The sequence below is a fragment of the Balaenoptera acutorostrata genome, chromosome 1, assembly GCF_949987535.1.
Source record: "Balaenoptera acutorostrata chromosome 1, mBalAcu1.1, whole genome shotgun sequence".
NCBI classification, from domain to species: Eukaryota; Metazoa; Chordata; class Mammalia; order Artiodactyla; family Balaenopteridae; genus Balaenoptera; species Balaenoptera acutorostrata.
Window position 1 is genome coordinate 42536939 of NC_080064.1, and position 19589 is coordinate 42556527.

The following is a 19589-nucleotide window of genomic DNA, read 5'->3' on the forward strand; positions in this document are numbered from 1 at the left end:
ATTATTCATTATAGCTAAAAGGTGGAAACAACCCAAATGTCTCATCAGTGGATGAATGGATAAAACAAAATGTGGTACAAAAATATAATGGAATATTTTTCAACCTTAAAAAATTCTGACACATGCTATAACATAAATGAACCTTGAAGACATTATGGCTAAGTGAAATAAGCCAGTCACAAAAGGGCAAAGAGTATATAATTCCATTTATATGAGGTACCTAGAGTAGACAAATTCATAGAAACAGAAAGTAAATGGCGGCTGCCAGGGGCTACAGGGGAGAGAGGTACAGGGAGTTATTTTTAATGGGTATGGGATTTCAATTTGGGAAGATGAAAAAATTTCTGGAGATGGATAGTGGTGATGGTTGCACAACAATGTGAATGTACTTGATTCCACTGAATTATTTGCTCAAAAATGGTTAAAATGATAAATTTTATGTTTTGTAAATTTTACTAAAACCATGGAAAAATCATATATATGGCAAATTCAGATATTTTTTAGAAAGCCAAAAATATTTTAGAACTTGCTTAAGTAGTGAGAGATACGCACACAAAAACAAATGTGTACACAAATAAACATGAAGATTTAAACTGACTTTCCTAATTTATTAAACATTCTATGGGTACCCATATGAAGACCACTGTGCTGCATTTAAATTACATTATATTTCTCATTATGAAAACGGCTGCATGTAAATAAATACACAATTATTTAAATATATCTAGTATTTTTAATGCATTGTGTTGCATACCTAGTGGTTTATTATTAATGAAATGTAAAAAACAAAAACAAACAACAAGACAAAGGAAAACAACAACCAAAAAAACTATACTCATTAGCAGCCATGACCCATTCCCCTTTACTACTCAGCCAGGTGCCCCTGGCAACCATGAATCTACTTAAAAAAATTTTTTTTAATAGGCTTTATTTTTTAGAGAAGCTTTAGGTTCACAACAAAATTGAGCAGAAGGTAGAGAGTTCCCATATACCCCTTGCCTCCACATAGCCTTCCCCATTATCAACATACTCTACCAGAGTAGTATATTTATTACAACTGATGAGCCTACACTGACATGTCATTATCACCCAAAGACCATATTTTACATTAGGGTTCTCTCTTGGTGCTGTACATTCCATGCGTTTGGACAAATTTATAATGACATGTATCCACCATTATAGTATTATACAGAGTAGTTTCAGCCCTACTAATCTACTTTTTGCCTCTATACATTTGCCTATTTGGGCATTTCATATAAATGTAATCACACAATACGAGGCCTTCCTTGTGTCTGGCTCTTTCACTTAGCAAAATTTTCTCAAGATTCGTCTATTTTTTAGCATGTGTTGGTACTTCATTCCTTTTTGTGACTGAACAATATTCCATTTACGATGTACCATATTTTGTGTATCCATTCAACAGTTGATGGATATTTGGATTGTTACCATGTTTTGACTATTAAGAATAATACTGGTATACACAGGGAGATCAGCTCAGTGCTTCGTGACCACCTAGAGGGGTGGGATAGGGAGGGTGGGAGGGAGACGCAAGAGGGAGGGGATATGGGGATATACGTATACATATAGCTGATTCACTTTGTTATACAGCAGAAACTAACTCAACATTGTAAAGCAATTATACTTCAATAAAGATATTAAAAAAAAGAATGATACTGCTATAAATATTCATGTGTACATTTTTGTGTGGACATATGTTTTCAATTCTCTTGGTGTGTGTGTGTGTGTGTGTATCTATCTATCTATCTATCTATCTATCTATCTAGGAGTGGAATTGCTAGGTCATATAGTATACTCAATGTTTAACTTTTTGAGGAACTGCCAAACTGTTTTCCAAAGCTACTGTATCATTTTACAAACCCGCTTGTCTGAGGCTTCCAATTTCTCAACATCCTTGCCAACACTGTTATTGTCATCTTTTTTACTCTAGCCATCCTAGTGGTATGAAGTGGTACCTCATTTTGGTTTGGGTTTACAATTCCCTAATGACTAAAGATGTTGAGCAACTTTTCATGTGTTTAGTGACTGCATATCTTCTCTTGAGAAATGTCTATTCAAATCTTTTCCTCATTTTAATATTAGTTTATTTTTCTTTTTGAGTTGTAAGAATTCTTTATATATTCCAAATACAAGTCTCTTACCAATATATGACTTGGAAATATATTCTTCCATTCTGTGAGTTGTCTTTTCACTTTATTGATGTTGCTCTTTGAGGTACAAAAGTTTTTCATTTTGATGAAGTCCAATTTACCTACTTTTCCTTTTGTTACTTATGTTTTGGTGTCATATCTAAGCAACCACTGCCTAACCCAAGGTCACAAATTTATTCCTATGTTTTCTTCTGAAAGTTTTATAGTTCTAGCTTTTACACTGAGGTCTTTGATCCAACTGAGTTAATTTTTATATATGATGTAAAGGAATAAGCCAATTTCCTTCTTCTGCATGTAGATATCCAGTTGTCCCAGAACCATATTTTTAAAAGACTATTCGTTCCATGTTGAGTTGTCTTGGCAATCCTGCTGAAAGTCAATTGACCTTGAGGGTAAGGAGTTTATTTCTGGACTTCTAATTCTATTCTACTGATCTATATGTCTATCCTTATGGCAGTACCATAGCCTTGATATTCACATAGAATTTTAATTCACTTACCACAAGTGAAGTTGATGACATCAAATTAATAACACTTACTTTTACTGTATCTCAATATTTTAAAACTCTTCTTATATATTAGAAAGACTTGCTATGTTTGCACAATTCACTTTTAAAGTCTTGTTGCATCATATGTATTTAAAAAGGTAAAAGTCTACTTTAAGATAAAAATAAAACTATTCAGAAAAAAATCTTAATTATAGAAGTTCAAACATCATGGCAACAGAGGCCTCTATTTCAACCTTAAACCTCTTAAATAACACCTTAATGAATAAAGGGATATTTACATTCCACAGTGACAAATATGCATATTTACATACACAGTTATTGCCTACTGACCAGTTTTCTCCTTTGCTCCCTCCCCCTCCCATACACAAGGTTGACTTGAAGCACATATGAAATTTTTAAATTCACACGTAATCACCAAATTTTAGAACCAGAAAAATTCTTGGAAGTCATTTCCTATTTTTCATAGATGACCCAGACCCCGAGTAGTTAAATGAACTGCCCAAACTCATATAGGTAGAGAGCACAATATCAGATAATAGAATCTAGGTTTCCAAACTTCCTTTCAACCACTGGATGCTGACTCATGTAAATATTTGCTCATTCAACAATCATTTAAAAGGTGCTAGCCACTAGGCTTAGTGCTGTAAATATGAAGATTAAATGACTGAGATCCTGCCCTCAAGGAGCCTACCATGATAAGGAAAACAAACACAAAGCAAATAAAAGGACAGAAGTGCTGCAACAGACGTGCCTAATAGGTTCAATGGGACACAGGGACTTTATGCATATTTTAAGCTTCTAAGACACTTTATATTTTCACTAGCAAAAACTGAGCTTCTGCAGTTCTACACCTTGAAAAAGCCAAACAAATGAAAAAGAAATATCAGGCCACTCAAGGCTAGACAATCATATAGCTTGTTAGTGGCAGGGGGTTAGAACTCAGATTTCCTATACCATAGTGCAATAATCTTTCCACTACCACAAGCTAACTAATTGCCAATTGAGAAGTACTGTTAGTTTGATTAAAATCTGTAGCACTGCATCCCTAGATTCAGAAAACATTTTTTAAAAATCAGTTTTTACGGGCTTCCCTGGTGGCGCAGTGGTTGAGAATCTGCCTGCTAATGCAGGAGACACGGGTTCGAGCCCTGGTCTGGGAGGATCCCACATGCCGCGGAGCGGCTGGGCCCGTGAGCCACGGCTGCTGAGCCTGCGCTTCTGGAGCCTGTGCACCGCGACGGGAGGGGCCGCGATAGTGAAAGGCCCGCGCACCGCGATGAAGAGCGGTCCCCGCACCGCGATGAAGAGTGGCCCCCACTTGCCGCAACTGGAGAAAGCCCTCGCACGAACCAAAGACCCAGCACAGCCAAAAATAAAATAAATAAATAAATAAATAAAAATTAAAAAAAACAAACAAACAAAAAAAAAAACAGTATACCTTGCCTAGGATACACACGAGGGAAACTGTTGAGGAAAAAAAAAAAAAAAAATCAGTTTTTACTGATTTAAAAAAAATTTTTTAAATCAATTTTTACAATCTCATTTAGAAGGGAAACTACAAAGAAGTTACCTGGCAGACACTACAAATTAAGGATAACATAAATCTACCTTAAAGTAGGAGTTTTATTTTTTACTGTTGTGCAAACTACCTATTCTCAGCCTCATTTTTAACAAATGAGAATTTATGAAGCCAAATCAGAGAGATCCTCTCATAATAATCCCCTTGAGAAAGTACATATTCATGTCAACATTAATACTTGAAATGCTTGAAATATTCAGACATACTTGGATAACTTCACTTTTACAAATGCCTCTAAATTACAAATAATCTCACTGATTTATAGATTCTTCTTTTTTAGTTCAGTCATTCATTAAGCACACCTACTCTGTGACAAATTCAATGAAAGGCCTAGAAACAAAGAGATAAATTCAATACTTTTCCTATTCTTAAGGTGCTCTTAGTCTAACAGGAGAAATAAATCAGTAAACAGATAATTGCAAATGAGTGTGGTAAATGCTTTGACAGATACATGTTCACAGGGAGAGGAGGAGCTCAGCAAAGAGACACCTAACCTGAATAACCACAAATTTGACCACTCAGATTAAATAACCACCTGGCTCACAACTTTTGGCTTCAGATTACTTATGGCAGTTTCAACAAATCAGTTTCCCCTCTTCACAGGACAAAGACAGGCCATAAGTGAGGTTATTCCACAAAACAAAACAGAACAAAAAAACCCCACATCATAGTCTCTAGAGCCAGTTCCTGGAAATTCAGATTAACTGTTGAGCAACAGAGGGTATGTATATCAACAACAGAAATGACTGATTTGAAGGAGCAACATTCATTTAAATTTATGACATGTATTCATGTCAATTATCAATCACATTTACTTTAGAGTGATACTTCATACATTGCTCCATTCATTACATACAAAAATGGGTTACAATATTTGAAATTATAATTACCAGTAGAAACTAGGACTCCTAAGACATTTTACTGTATTTCTGAAATTTCTAATTCCAAGCAAAGTGATCCATGTGTATATCTGTTATCATCACAAAAATTTTTACCTGTAAGAAAACAGCAGCCTTTAAAAAACACCTTAAAGATTCTCTTGTTTACAATGTGAAGTATAAGGGAAACATCTCCTAATTCAACAGAAATGAACTGATATTTCACTGATATTCTATTATTATTAGATATTACAAGTATACCTCTTAGGTGAAAATATTTCACATTTTCAGCAGGCAAAGGCAGGGGTGTAAATGTAAAGTGCTTTTGATAACAGAACACCAAAAGGACTAGAAACAAATGGCAACCCGCATATTTTGAATTTTACATACATAATCTATAACTCTAATATCTGTTTTTGAAATGGAATTTTTATAAAATTATTAACAAGAGAATCAGGAATCTTACTAATTATCTCACAATTTATTTAAATATAATGTTGATGAATTTTTTTCCCTTCATAATGATTATTGGATCTCTTCTATATTTACTTCAGTAACTATCATAATGTGATAACAATACAACCTACAAAAAAATTATGACAAGTATTAAATAAAATAGAAAAAAAAAGTCAGCAAGACAGAGGGAAAGAGGCTAAGAAAGTCAGTGTGTAAAACAAGATTTCAACTCATCTGAAATAAACTTGACATATAGAACTTTAACTTTCCTAAATACTTTAAGAGTTCCCATCACTGTACTAACACTGAGAACAGGCTTATCTCTATCAGAGAACAAAAAGAGATTTACATAAATGGATACAGACTGGAAATGTGACATATTCAGGAGGTACAGCAGGTATGTAAAAATTCAAGAGCTGCTTATCTTTAAAATCTACAAAATGGAAGGTTCAGTCCCTTTTATAATACGGTTTCTCTCTCTATTAGCTACCTGCTTTTCTTTTTTTAAAAAAAATATCCCTGCTCACAAAGCAAGGAAAATTTTATCAGTATCATTAAATATTCTCCTCATAGACAACTTGAAAGCAATTCAGATTATTTCAGTCAAATAGGAAGTCATGGTTCCTTGATCTCTAACAATGAAAGAGAAATTACACATACAAGAGTCTTATTTAGAACATTTTCTTGTCCTCTCACTCCATAGTTTAATCTTGGACTTCATGTGGAGTATAACTTATGCTGCCCTCCCAAGATACATAAATAAAGTTTGTACTTTCTCAAATAGAGGTTATTTAATCCTAAATATCCCCTCACAAATATAAGTAAGCTTCATCTCCCTTTGTATGGTCTTTGTCTTGGAGAGAGAGAGAAAATATCCTCTTGGATGCCTACAGTCATTTCTATTCATTCCTAGGAGTTAACTAGGAGGTTCCTCTCTCACCTTCTTCTGAAATTGTTCCAATCACATTTATTTCTTCACTGTTTTTTTTCCCCCAAAGTCTCTAAATCAACCCCAACCAACATCTGGCTTTTATTCTTATGCCTTCAATTACTTCTAATTTGTGGGCATCTGACTTTTTTCTAGCATAAATTTCTAGCAAATTACTCCATAATCAATGTGTATAATAGCTGTAGCTAAAAAGGAAAAGATTTCTTCCTTGTATTCATCCTCATGGATACCATACCTCTAGACACTGAAGACTACAACTCTGCTGGCACTTAAAAATTCTATTTTGCACTCTATGTGCAAATCTAATTTGTTTTCCACTGTCACTCATAGGACTTTCCCGGCATTATTCTTTTCCAAAGTACCTTCTTCCCTCTTGTTTCCTTCATCCTTTTCCATCTAGTGTCCATGTTCACTATTATTTCTCCCCCTGCTCTCCCTCCACCCCCATGCATTAGCTGTAAAATAGATGTAAAGCTTGGTGTAAGTCCAAAAATTTTATGATCAAAATACATACTTAGCAAATTGTTTGGCTAAATCTTTCATGTATGATGAAAGATTATTACCACAATTCATTAGCAAATTATAGACTTTGAAATGCAGGCAGACAAATATTTGGCCCTGTATCAATCAATTTGGACCAGCTGGGTAGAAATTCACACAATCCTAGGAAACCCAGAAAGTGAGGTGCTCTTTCATTTTTCATTCACTTGAAACATTAAAGAAAAATTACCATTCTACAAAAATGTCCACTTTTCGAGATTTTAGCAGCGGCATTTTAGATTGAGTTTTATTTTCAGTCAATTACTACTTTAGTGACCAAAAAACTGATCATTTTTCTTGCAACTGACTGCAGAAGAATAGTGCCTAATGCACACACAGGAACCTTGCTATCTGACCATTATACTCCAGTTTAAAAGCTAAATATTTAATAATGGTTCTATTGCCCTAAAAAGCAGGCAGGGGGCTACTTCTACATACACTAAATCAGCCTGGAAACTAATTTTGCAGTTATTCATGATAAATAATATCATTAACATTCTTCCTCTGAGCCTCTCTTGCCTAGTGAGGTGACCCTGTACAAAGATTCTGATTGATCCTATGTCTGTCTGTTTTGGTTAAGCTATCAGGCTGTATATGGGAACAGCTGCACTTTGGGAGCAACTTAAAACAAATTTCATCTTAGTGGCATCTAATCCAGTCCTTGGTACAAGACACATGGAAAAGTCAGTGTCAAAATTAAACAATGCCGGCTTTGCAATGAGCAGATGCTTTTGCCTTGCAGCTGTAAAAACCTTAAAACAATCCAGTACTCTACTGTCTGGTCACGCAATGACCACAAAGCAAGGAATACATTTTGTCATTTAGAGAAAATGTTTACTATAAGCTTTTAGTCTTTTTTCTTTAAAAAAAAAATGTTTAAGAAAATAAGAAGAAGAATACATTGAGGGTAATAATAAGGTAATACAGCCCTAAATTGAGCAATAAAAAAATTTTAAGCATATTTGCCAAAATAAATATGTTTGAAAAAGAATAACTACTTGACTAAATAGTATTATTAGGCCATACACAAAACACATTAGACAAAAGAAAAATTACCATACACATGTTTTAAGAGGTTATAGACAAATAATCTTTGGTATATAAGGATAAACATGTAAATATTTTCTATATGCAGGCCTTATCTTAATGTACCTAGTCTTAGTCTAGCTTATGTTTATGAGCATTTTATATTCATTTACCTACCCATCCTTTGATTTACCTCCTTCTTTGTTTTTGCTTATGTTTTTGCTGGGGGAGGGTGGGGTGGGGAGAAAAATGGGGAGGTTATATAATTCTTATTTTATGGCTAGAGGATAGTTAAATGCTAAAACATTTCTCAGCTTAAGTAATGTGGTACTTATCAAGGTCTATAAAGAAACGGCAGCCTTTTCCAACCTTTACCCTATAGAAGAGAACCTTGTCTCTGACATTCAGGAATCTAGGGGTTAATATTTTAATACTGAAATAAACTCTTCCTCATGAGGAGAAACACTCCAACTACTGTGTGTGGGAAACCAAAGAACTAGCCCCACCTAAATAAATGACTGCATGGTCATAATCAATCCACTTCTGCTAATTGAGGTTCTGGCTTTAAAGATAGTTTTTTATGGTATCTACAAGAAAGAGAATCTAGTAGTCTTACCTTTATTTTAAATAGTCTACTGCAAAAAATTTTTTTCAGTAAGTTTTTCCTAATCAGATTTTTTTCTTGAAATCCCCTTTTCCCAGAGGATATCAATTCATTAACACCTCATTGCTTATAAATTTCATTGGATATTTTGTTAGTTGAAGGTATGGGGATTCCCCTTATGTTCCGCCCCCCCCACCCCACAATGAATATTTCAATGAACAAGTCCCAAAGTAATGACCACATTAATAGGAAGTTAATTAAATTTAATTTAAATATCAAAGAAGGCATGTTATCCTATCCTCTTCATTAAAAGTCTTTGAGAAGTAAAACTTTAAATATTTTTGTGGTTGTCTTTGTATTTCTATATTTTATTTTCTAAAAATATAATTAAAACATGTTGACATATAAAGCATATTGATGCATTATGCCAAAAATACAAATCTAGACATTCATTTTTTGTAAACTGTTTACAATTATCCTTAAGTCATATAATACTATTGGTATGATTTTGTTGTATTCTTTGTTAATGGTTATAATTGAAATAAAGTTGAATTACAGTGTCAATAATATGTGTCATCAAACAAAAGTAAACCATGGAACAAAAATATATCACAAGAGAATTATACTTGAAAGTATAAAAACATACAAAATAACTGACATGTACTCCTAGATATGATCCCTTGTATTTTAACCCACATAAGCTAAGAATAAGAATTAATCATTTTACAGTGTCAGTGTTCCAAATTATATACAAACGGCTTTAAGGATAAGAAATAATTATAAATTTACACAAACTGGATTTGCTTATACTTTCTTGTTATTTTTATAATAACTTTGGTTAATAATCAGAATTATGCTAACAAGAACTGTGCAAAAACATTTTGTTTGGAAGTGCATTTGAACTTGTTATTAATTACGCAATTCCAATTTACATTTAATGGACTTTAATACATTACATATTTTTATGGGAACATGTGGAGATCTGGAAAAATGGTTGGCTCGAATAAGTGGTTCTCTTTTAAGTTCATTTTATCCCTTTGGTTTCACTCAATAACAGCAATATATTTTTAAAGTATATATTTTACTGAAAAAATACATAAGTAAGTCACAAACCAAAAGCTAACAGATGTGTGACTTCTAATTAGTTATAATAATCTCTGCTTCGATGCCATTAGAATGAGCCTTTCTTTTCTTTTGAAAACTAAAAAAGCTTTCCTTTGAATTTTAAACTGTCAGGGTGCTTCAAAGTCAGTGTACAAAATCTGCTTTGATTAAAATTTTAGACATCTACAGTGATAACTTTATGAAAGAAAAATATTAAATTATAATTATCCTAAACAGACACAGTCTTGTGAAACTAACCCTACATTCATGTTAAAACACAAAGAGTTGAATATAATGAATTTGATTCATCCTCGAACACAAAGCTTCACCACAGTAAACTCAGTCAACTGTTGCTCTTGCGCCTATATTCATGGTGCTTAAATAGCGCACTTTAAAACAAAAAAACCTCCAATTGGCTTTTCATATATCCACCCTCCCCAAAAATAACGCACTTGAAAAACTCAAATGATATGAAAGGCTTCAAGGCCTCTTTTCTCCCTTTCATACCCCTTTTTTTTATTTCTGTTTGCAGTAATCTGCCTTTCTCTTTCTCTTTCTCATTGCTACAGAGCAAGCGCGGAGGCTCAGAGCTTTGAAAAGGGGGCTCAATGTGTAATGGGTCCACTAGAATTAATTTACTTGCACCAAATCCATTGAGCACAGAGGGTTTTTTTTCCCCCTCTCTCTCTCTCCCTCTCACTCCTCAAATCATTTGGAGTCGAACGCAGCCCCCAGCCTTTGTAATTCTAGTAAAGCACTTAAAGTGCACAGTAGGTGTTCATGAGGACCATCTGGTCAAAAGCAAAACAAGCTGCTGATTTTGCCTTTGAATAGAATGAAGCAAGTGTGAATTAGTCTCTTCAATTAGCACTATTACAACCTGTCAAGTGCATATTGTAAAACAGGATTATTACAGTATTGGTCACCAGTGCAATTATTTACTCTCTGCCTTTTCTTGCATATAAAAATGTCTTATGTTTATTAGTTTCTGATAACTGAACATAATATCTCTTAACCCAGGCATTTTAAAACTACCAGCACACAAATCAGAGATTATGAAATACAGTCCGCCAAGAAGCTGTTAGGATACACATATCTTAAGTAACAAAGGTCTAAAGCACCGTCGACTCTTAACAAAATTTCATTGTTTCTACCTTCTTGAAATGTAGGTGAAGAAATACTTACATGGCTAAAAAAAAAATGTCCAATAGAGATTATTCTAAAATACTTTCAGAGGGAAAGAAAGACTCGTCAGTTCCAAATAGCTGCACTGTAAATATTACTTAAATTTATTTCCTAAGGGGATAATTTATTAAGCATCACAGAAAACCCCAAAGTATATAAAATGATCATTACTGATTTATTCATTTGAAGTGGTATAACTTCAACAGACCTCAGTAACAAAGTGCAACTTGAAACTTATCATATACATGCAAAAGAAACTCATAGTCTCCTTTTCTGAAAGCTGAAAAAAGGCTCAAATTCATTGCCCAGTTGCTTAAGAAATTATCTCTCTTTCATTCTTCCTAAGATGTCATATGTGATTTCAAATTTTTAAAAATCAAACTACGATACACGCTAATTAAAATGGGTTCATTCTAACTGAGCTTATATATGCCATTCATCTTACAGTAAAAATAAACCACATAAACTTTTAATTAAATAAGCACACAATTTAATTTACCCCATTGCATATGCACATTCTTATCTCTCTACTCTTCAGGTTCTGTGCCAGCAGCCCCCACCCTCTCCATACTGGAAAACAAACAAACCAAAAAATAAACAAACAAACTATACGTAAAACATATACAGAAAGGGCATGTTAGTTAAGAAGTTTTAGTCAACCCACTACTAGAAAATTGCTCTTTAGTATAATCTGTAAAAGACTACATATGTACTGTTAACAACATCCAGCATTAAAGGAGAAGAGTTTGAAATATGTATTAGTCAAGCAAGTTGAGAAAGTAGCAAGAGAAAAATAGACACAAAAAACCCAACAGGAGTTTCAAATTTGCAGAATCAGAATTAGTCTCATGATTTCACAATTATTTAGCCAACATTATTTTTAAGGACCGGTATGATTTATTTAGTTCACTTCTTGTTGCTAATTCAAAACTAGTGCCTTCCCACTTAACAAATGCTAGTATTAGTAGTGAAATGTTTTACTATTCCATGCAAGATATATCTTCATAGGTTGTCGATTTTTCCCTTTAATTCCCATTGAGAACTAAATAAACATTAATAAGAACAGTGAGAATTCTAGGGTAAAGTGAAACTCAGAAAAGGATTTAAATAATTCCAATAGTGTTTCTTCATAGTGTTTCTCACTGTAAGAGATAAGGAATACTCCATGATTCCGTACCAAAAATACTTTGGTTTTTTATCAGTGTTATTCTGGGTCATGTGTGTATTCCTTAAGTTTGTATGACATCTATAAAGAAAAGTGGACATTTTATCTAATAGGAGCTTTTGCAATAGTAAGATGGACAACAAAGAATTAGTTTCCAAGAAAAGTTGGCTTGATTTCAGGGACTTTATTTCCTTTTCCACACCTGGGTTTAGGATCTGAAGTAGGCAAATCAATCTTTTTTCCCCCTAATTTAACCAATCCCAAGTGCATTTGTAGCCACAGATCTTTAAAAATCAGAATTACTGAAATCTGTACAATTAACTGTTTAAAAATCTAAATTCTCAGTGTAGAAAATTCATTAAAATAAGGTAAGCTTGTTTAAATTTTCAGGGAAATTCACTAATTTAAAGTGTGTCAACTAGCTAATTAAGGATCCAAAAAGGTAGAAAGACAGATGTCACAAAGTTATTGTTACATTATTTGATAATTTTTATAAACTATTTTGTCATAATGGATAAAGGGAAAGGATTTTTATTCTTATGACTACTTGCAACCCTCCATTCTGACCTTTTTATACTATCATTGCCTTTTCCTCAAGTAGGAGGATAATGTAAGTGGAAGGATTTGTAAAGAGCTTAAAAAAAAATAACCTCAATATCTAACTAGCTTAAATTAAAGTCTAGAGCACCCGAAGGATATAAGTCATGCATTGTGAGGCAAGAGACCACAGAGACAGAATGAACAAACACTTGTACAACTATCGGTTTATCACCACTAACTTGCATGAACATATGGTCACTGAAGAGTTATTTAAAATTCAAACTGCAGCTAAGTTCTATTTTCTAAGTCAGTATTTTTAAAAATGTATTTTGTTAATTAAAAGTTGAAATTATAGTGCCTTTGTCAATCCTATTTCATTTAATAGAACTTTCCCTCTGGGGGAAAATATTACAAGAGCTTTCCTTTAAAAATGCAAGGCTTTCAAAAATTAAAAAAACCAGAAAATGGTATTTTTTTTTCCCACCTACAACAAAAATAATATACAACTACACTGGAAAATAAAATCAGTTTTTTTAAAAAAAATTTCTTCCTTTTCTCTTATATGTTGGTCGGAATTCATTCTTGAACCTATTAAACAACATTGAAAAAAGATTTCTGAAACTGGTGACAAAAATTAATTTACAAGTTAGGATATATGGTATCATTAAGCTTCCAAATTAATAGCAAAAATTCTAGCATTTATATAATAACACTGCAAAATCATTTCAAGATTATATTTTTATTGTGTTGCAACCTGACTTTCAATCATGCAACAACAAAAATACATGTACTTAAGTGTCACTGTGGGTTGCATGGCTGTAGCATAAGAGCATCTTGTCCTCCTTGAACCCCATTCCAGGTATTCCACAAGTTGAAGGAGAACAGTCTTAGAATTAGGCCTACAGAGTGCGACCCTAGGCTCAGAGAGTATAATACACATTCCTTTTCTAAACTGTACAGAATAAAAGAGCTTATGTCTACCTGTCTGCCCACAGAAAAGCAACAGATATTAGAAACAACTGCATTTATTTTTTTCCTGGCAACTAGCATTTCAAAATATTATTTTAAATCAACTTTTAAAAGATAAAAAAAGGAAAAAAGAAGAAACCAAACTCTTGTTGAGAAATACATAAGAATATTTGTCTGCAAAAATATTTTCAGGACTCTTTTCATTTAGAAATGGTATAAAAAGATTTACTGTTTTCAAGTCCTTGAAGCTTAAAATATATTTGGTAATCTAAAGAGCAGGATGCAGAGAACAGTTTCAGCCAAATGTGGCACACAATGGCACATTTACAGAATTTTAAACATTTCTTTTAATAACTGATGTAGTCATTTTGAATCATTCTGCATAGGATATCAGGTGTGAGCAGATTGCATTAACGCTGCTTAAACATTTCAACTTGTCAGTATGGCCAACTCGATTTCGGAAATATTTGCAGTATTTTCCCATCGAAACAGTAATAAAGGCAAAATAAATATATGCCACTACTTTATAATCACCGAACATTAATGAATATTTTATGTCTTTTTAAATCTCCCTGTTTAATTTAAAAGGGTGAAATTAAGTCTCCTCCCTGCAATATGCCAATTATCTGTAAATCAAACAATAACTTGGCTATTATGCTCCTTTTTGTTAATATAAGAGAAGCTAATTTGAAAACACTGAATGGCATTTTTAGACTATCAGTTTAATAGTCCTCTCTGCCCTCTTGTGGGAGAAAGTTGAAACACACTCAAACTATAGAAACTGGAAATGTTAGAACAAAAACGCAAAAAAACAAAAAAAGGTAAAATTCTGGCTATAAATATTTCAATCAGAAAAAAAAATAAGGCAGTCTATATGTACCCTTCATGCGATATACTAGTCTTCAACTTAAAAAAGGAAATCAACCACAGAATGAAATTTACCTCTTATTATCTTTGCTGTTCTTGATTAAACTGGGGCTATTTATTTTGAAACTGAATTTCTTATTTAATTTTATTCAATACATAATTTAAATTTCATAATCATGAGGTTCCCAGAATAACTCTGCGATAGGACCAGAGTTAAACATTATTTTCAATATAAAAACGACAATGATTCTTCAAGGAATTAAAATTTTAAATTTAGAGAACAGAACATCCATTATAGAGATTAAAAATGAAATGGCAATTAATATATTTAAAATCCTGAAAAAAATCAAATAATTTAAACCTATGATTCAAATTAGGGGCCAAGAAAAATCTTAAAGATCTTAGTTACTAGTCAACAAACTATTCAAGTGATAAACAGAGAAAATAAACTTCAAGTAATGAGTTATTTACGCCGAATTCAGAAGTTGAAATTTATTGATAAAACATGAAAAAAGAAAAACCATTAACAGTTCAGCCATTACTGAAACAATTCATATACTTCCGGAAAATGATTAGGGTGAAAACAACTTGTTCTTTCAATATGACATTAGTAATTAGTTGAAGCAATGTAGTCCAAGAAAAAATTTATGAAATAATCTAAGGTTAAACAAGATTAATTTTCTTTATAAAAACATGAGTGGACAATGACTGTTGTCTTCATAACTTACAAGGGGGTAATGTGACATAGTCATCATTTCACTGTCTCTAAACACAAGTCTTGCCATAGCCTTACACATTTCCCCTCCCAAAGCAGATAAATTACTAGCTTTTAGGTGGGTGGGGCCACAGACAAGAAGTTACCTCTTCTCTCTTGGGGGAGGTTCTTTTTGAAACAGTGGCCCTGGTTGGTTACATTGATGAAAATATTGACACTATAAATAGATTCTTCTTAGATACTCTGAGCTAAATGACTGGGTTCCCTACAGCATCTCACGAATACTGCCCAAGGCTGGAATTCAACTGCTTAAGAAAAGCCTCCTCAATTCCTTTTGGAAATAGGCAGGATACACTCTATAAATAATATATTTGAAAGCAACCTTTCAAATAAAGTATACAAATGTTTGAAAATGCATGCTGTTGATAATCTCCAAATTAATATTCTGAATAATTACTATAAAACTATGAAATATATAACAATGTGCTATTTTAAGCAGGGTTTTAAAAGCTGACTATTTTAAGAATTATCAAGAGCTTTCATTTACAACATCTTTCTAGGTCAAGTCATTTAATGTATCTACAGTAATCACTGATGCTCAAGTTAATTAAAATTAAAAACCCAATAATGAAACATAAAGAGAGTTTCCAACCAGAACACATAAGCCCTCTCTTTAACAGGGTCAACATTAGCTATAATGAGCTACCTTTATTCCTTAGCTGTGAGACACAACTCACCTCTTGAATGGTACTGCTTCCTGAGAAGTTCAGGTTGTACTCCCGCTGGACTTCTCGGTGGGTGATGATCAGCATGAAGTTTTGATTTAATGACTCCTGCAGGGCACTGAAAGGGCTGAAAGAAAAACAAGGAACTCTGAGATGAACAAGTTCTAGCTTGCTTTACGGTTAGCTGCAAAAACCCCAGGAGTACCATAACCTCCACACAGGCATGTCCGGGCCCAATGTTATCATCTTTTCAGCTCCTAAAGGCAAGAGAGCAAGCTGAGAACAACCAAGGGGAGCTAACCTGTTAACTCCTTCTCTACCAAGGTGTTTTTAAACTTCAGTTATAGATACTTTGCATACATAAGAATTTCGACAAGTCATGTGCTACTGTCTGCATATGTATTTTCTCCAAGAGAAGCAAATTTGTCAATTATATTAAATTCCAAATATGCTACTAAAATGTATACTCAAAAACTGTGGTTCAATTCCAAATGAAACAGCAGTTCTGGAAGAACAGAAATTTGAAACTATTGTTTATACTCATGAGTGTCAAATAGGTATAGAAATACAGTTTCAGTAAAAATTGAGAAAGTATTGAAATCTACAGAACTTTAATTGCTATACCGAAATTCCTTCAAAATAATTGTGCTTTCACTTACAAGTCAGAAATACCGAGAATTCAGAAATAGGAGAATTCAGAGCAATATTAAACTCTGTGCCAAAGTTCTAAAATGTAAGATATGTGTCAGAAACATGAAGAATAAATGAATTTAGCCACATCAATTAAGAAAAATAAGCCATGGTTCTATTTGTTTATAACAATATTAAAAAGCACCATCGGCAATGAAAATAAAAATCTGTCACCATTATGTATGAACAATCTGTATTGCTAGTCTCAAGTGCAGTGCTAGTCTCTCTTCCATGCTATGCTTTAGAAGCCAAAAAAATATACGGTTCTGGCCTTCATCACTCCTCCTTTGCCAATATGTAACTACGTGATAAATATACATTCAACATAAGATTAGAATTAGGCAGTTAATCTGTGTGTCCCAGTGTCGCCCATCGAGTTCACAGGTAAATTACAGATTCAAAATACCTAGGAAACACCTATATACAGCATGAAATATTATTGATCAAAATCAAGGGAAATAATACCCCACTAAAGTAGAGTTTCTTTACGCTGGGACCTTTGTCTTTGATCCTTACCACTTAAGCATAATGCCTGGCACACTGCAGATAAATATTTATTTAATAATGAATAAACTGTAAATTTTCAGAAGGCAAGAGTCTTACTCATCTTTGTATTTTACATAGCAATGTTGCCTTCTGGAAAACTACCATGGGAATTAAGATTTTGATTTTGATTCACTTATTTATCTACATTAACTGAATGCCTCGCATTATTCCAGATGCTAAGGAAACCAACCCAAATAATACACAGTTCCTGTCCATGAAAACCTTCACAATCTAATGAGGGTAGACAGACACGTAGACAGCCATAGTATAATGTAATAGATACAACTGAGAAATTGAAAAAAAAATACAATGAAAACCAAGAAGGAAGTGTTTAACTTTGCCTCAGTGAGGGGGGAAAGGGTTAAGGGAAAGCTTCAGAGGAGAATAAAAATATAAATTGAAATATAAAGGATAAGTAGGACCTTAGAGTTTATTAATTGGAAGGGACTAAATTTTTGTTTTATTTGGGGGAGATGGGTGGCACTTTTTAGACTAGGAAATAATACATGGAAGAACACAGCATGTTCATTCACTCAGTTAACATATATTTGTTGAGCACATACCTACGTTTATGACACCGTCCCAGTTGCTAGGGACACAGTTATGAACAACAAAAAAAATGGTCCCTGCTTTCATGAAACTTATATTCTAGTAAAGGAAACAATACTCAAGTAAATGAATAAGTAACTTTAGAGAATGCTAAGTGCTATGAAGAAAATAAACAGGATTATAAAAGGTAGCAGAGGGGTGGGGGCGGAAGGAAATTATTTTCAACATAATAGTTGGGGAAGACATCTCTGAGGAAATGACACTTAAGTTGAGGCTAGTATAAGAAAGAGATAGCAGGAATCTGATCATGTAGGTCCTTGTAGACCACAGTAAAGAACTTGGTATTTATAGTAATTGCAAAGGAAAGCCATTGGAAGGTTTTACACTGGGAAATGGTTAAGATCTGACTTACACGTACATTTATACAACATTATTCTGGTTGCTCTGGCTACAGTGCGAAAAGAGTCAAGGCAGGGCTAGTCCCAGCAAGAAGTGATGGTGGCTTACGCTAACTATAGAGGCAGAGAGTGAAGGGTTGTCAGGTTCAGATGTATTTTAGAGGTAGAAGCCAGACAACTTACTGATGGAATGTGAGAGAAAAATATAACTCCAAGGTGGTCGGAGCAAATGGAGAGATGGAATTGCATTTAACAAGGAAACCTGGGTTAAGAACAGGTTAGGTAGAAAATTTGAGAGTGAAGTTATGTATATATCAAAGTTTAAGGTGCCTATTAGAGATCCAAAAAGAGATATCATGTACAGCTGTGTATAAGAGTTGAGGGTCAAGTAAGAGAGCTCGGATCAGGAGAGTCGACAGCACATACAGGAGCCTGCTCCGCCCCCACCCCACCCCCCACCCCCCGCCCCGCTTATCTTCAGTTTCCGTTTCTGCAATTTCAGTTACCTGCAGTTAACCAAGGTCTGAAAACATTAAATGGAAAATTACAAAAATAAACAATTCATAAGTTTTAAATTGCAGGCTGTTCTGAGTAGAGTGATGAAATCTCACGCCCTCCTGATCCATCCTACCTGGGCCGTGAATTATCCCTAGGTCCAGAATACCCTGCCCCTTAGTCACTTAGCAGTTATCTTGGTTATCAGATAGACTATCATAGTGCTTGTATTCAAGCAACCCTTATTTTACTTAATAATGGCCCCAAAGCACAAGAGTAGTGACGCTGGCAATTCGGATCTGCCAAAGAGGAGCCATAAAGTACTTCCTTTAAGTGAAAAGGTGAAAGTTAAAAAAAAATTGTATGCTGAGGTTGCTAAGATCAACAGTAAGAATGAATCTTCTACCAATGAAATTGTGAAGAAGAAAAAAGAAGTCTGTGCTAGTTTTGCTGTCTCACCTCTACATGCAAAAGTTATGGCTACAGTGCGTGATAAGTGCTTTCAAGATGGAAAAGGCATCATATTTGTCCAATAAGATATTTTGAGAGAAAGTCTGCATTCACATAACTTTTACTATAGCACATTGTCATAATTTTTCTATTATTAGTGATTGTTGTTCATCTCTTACTGTGCCTGTTATAAATTAAACTTTATCATAGGTATGTATGTACAGGCATACCTCATTATATTGCACTCTGCTTTATTTCGCTTCACAGACTGTGTGTTTTTTACAAGTTGAAGGTTCGTGGCAACCCCGCACTGAGCAAGACTATTGGCATCATTTTTCCAACAGCATTATTATTATTTTTTTTTCAACAGCATTATTTTTAAATTAAGGTATGTACATTGTTTTTTTTTAGACATAATGCTATTGAACACTTAATAGGCTACAGTATAGTGCAAACATAAGTTTACATGCACTGGGAAACCAA

The 19589-nt window shown here is 33.7% G+C and overlaps 1 protein-coding gene across 1 annotated transcript in view; it reads right to left on the reverse strand.

Annotated features, from left to right (window-relative positions):
• Positions 1–19589, reverse strand: part of FAF1 (Fas associated factor 1) — a 489781-nt gene that overhangs the window by 234137 nt on the left and 236055 nt on the right. The window contains exon 7 of the mRNA XM_007164483.2: positions 15991–16105. Within this exon, the coding sequence (XP_007164545.1) occupies positions 15991–16105 (115 nt within the window). The remainder of the gene's footprint in view (positions 1–15990; positions 16106–19589) is intronic.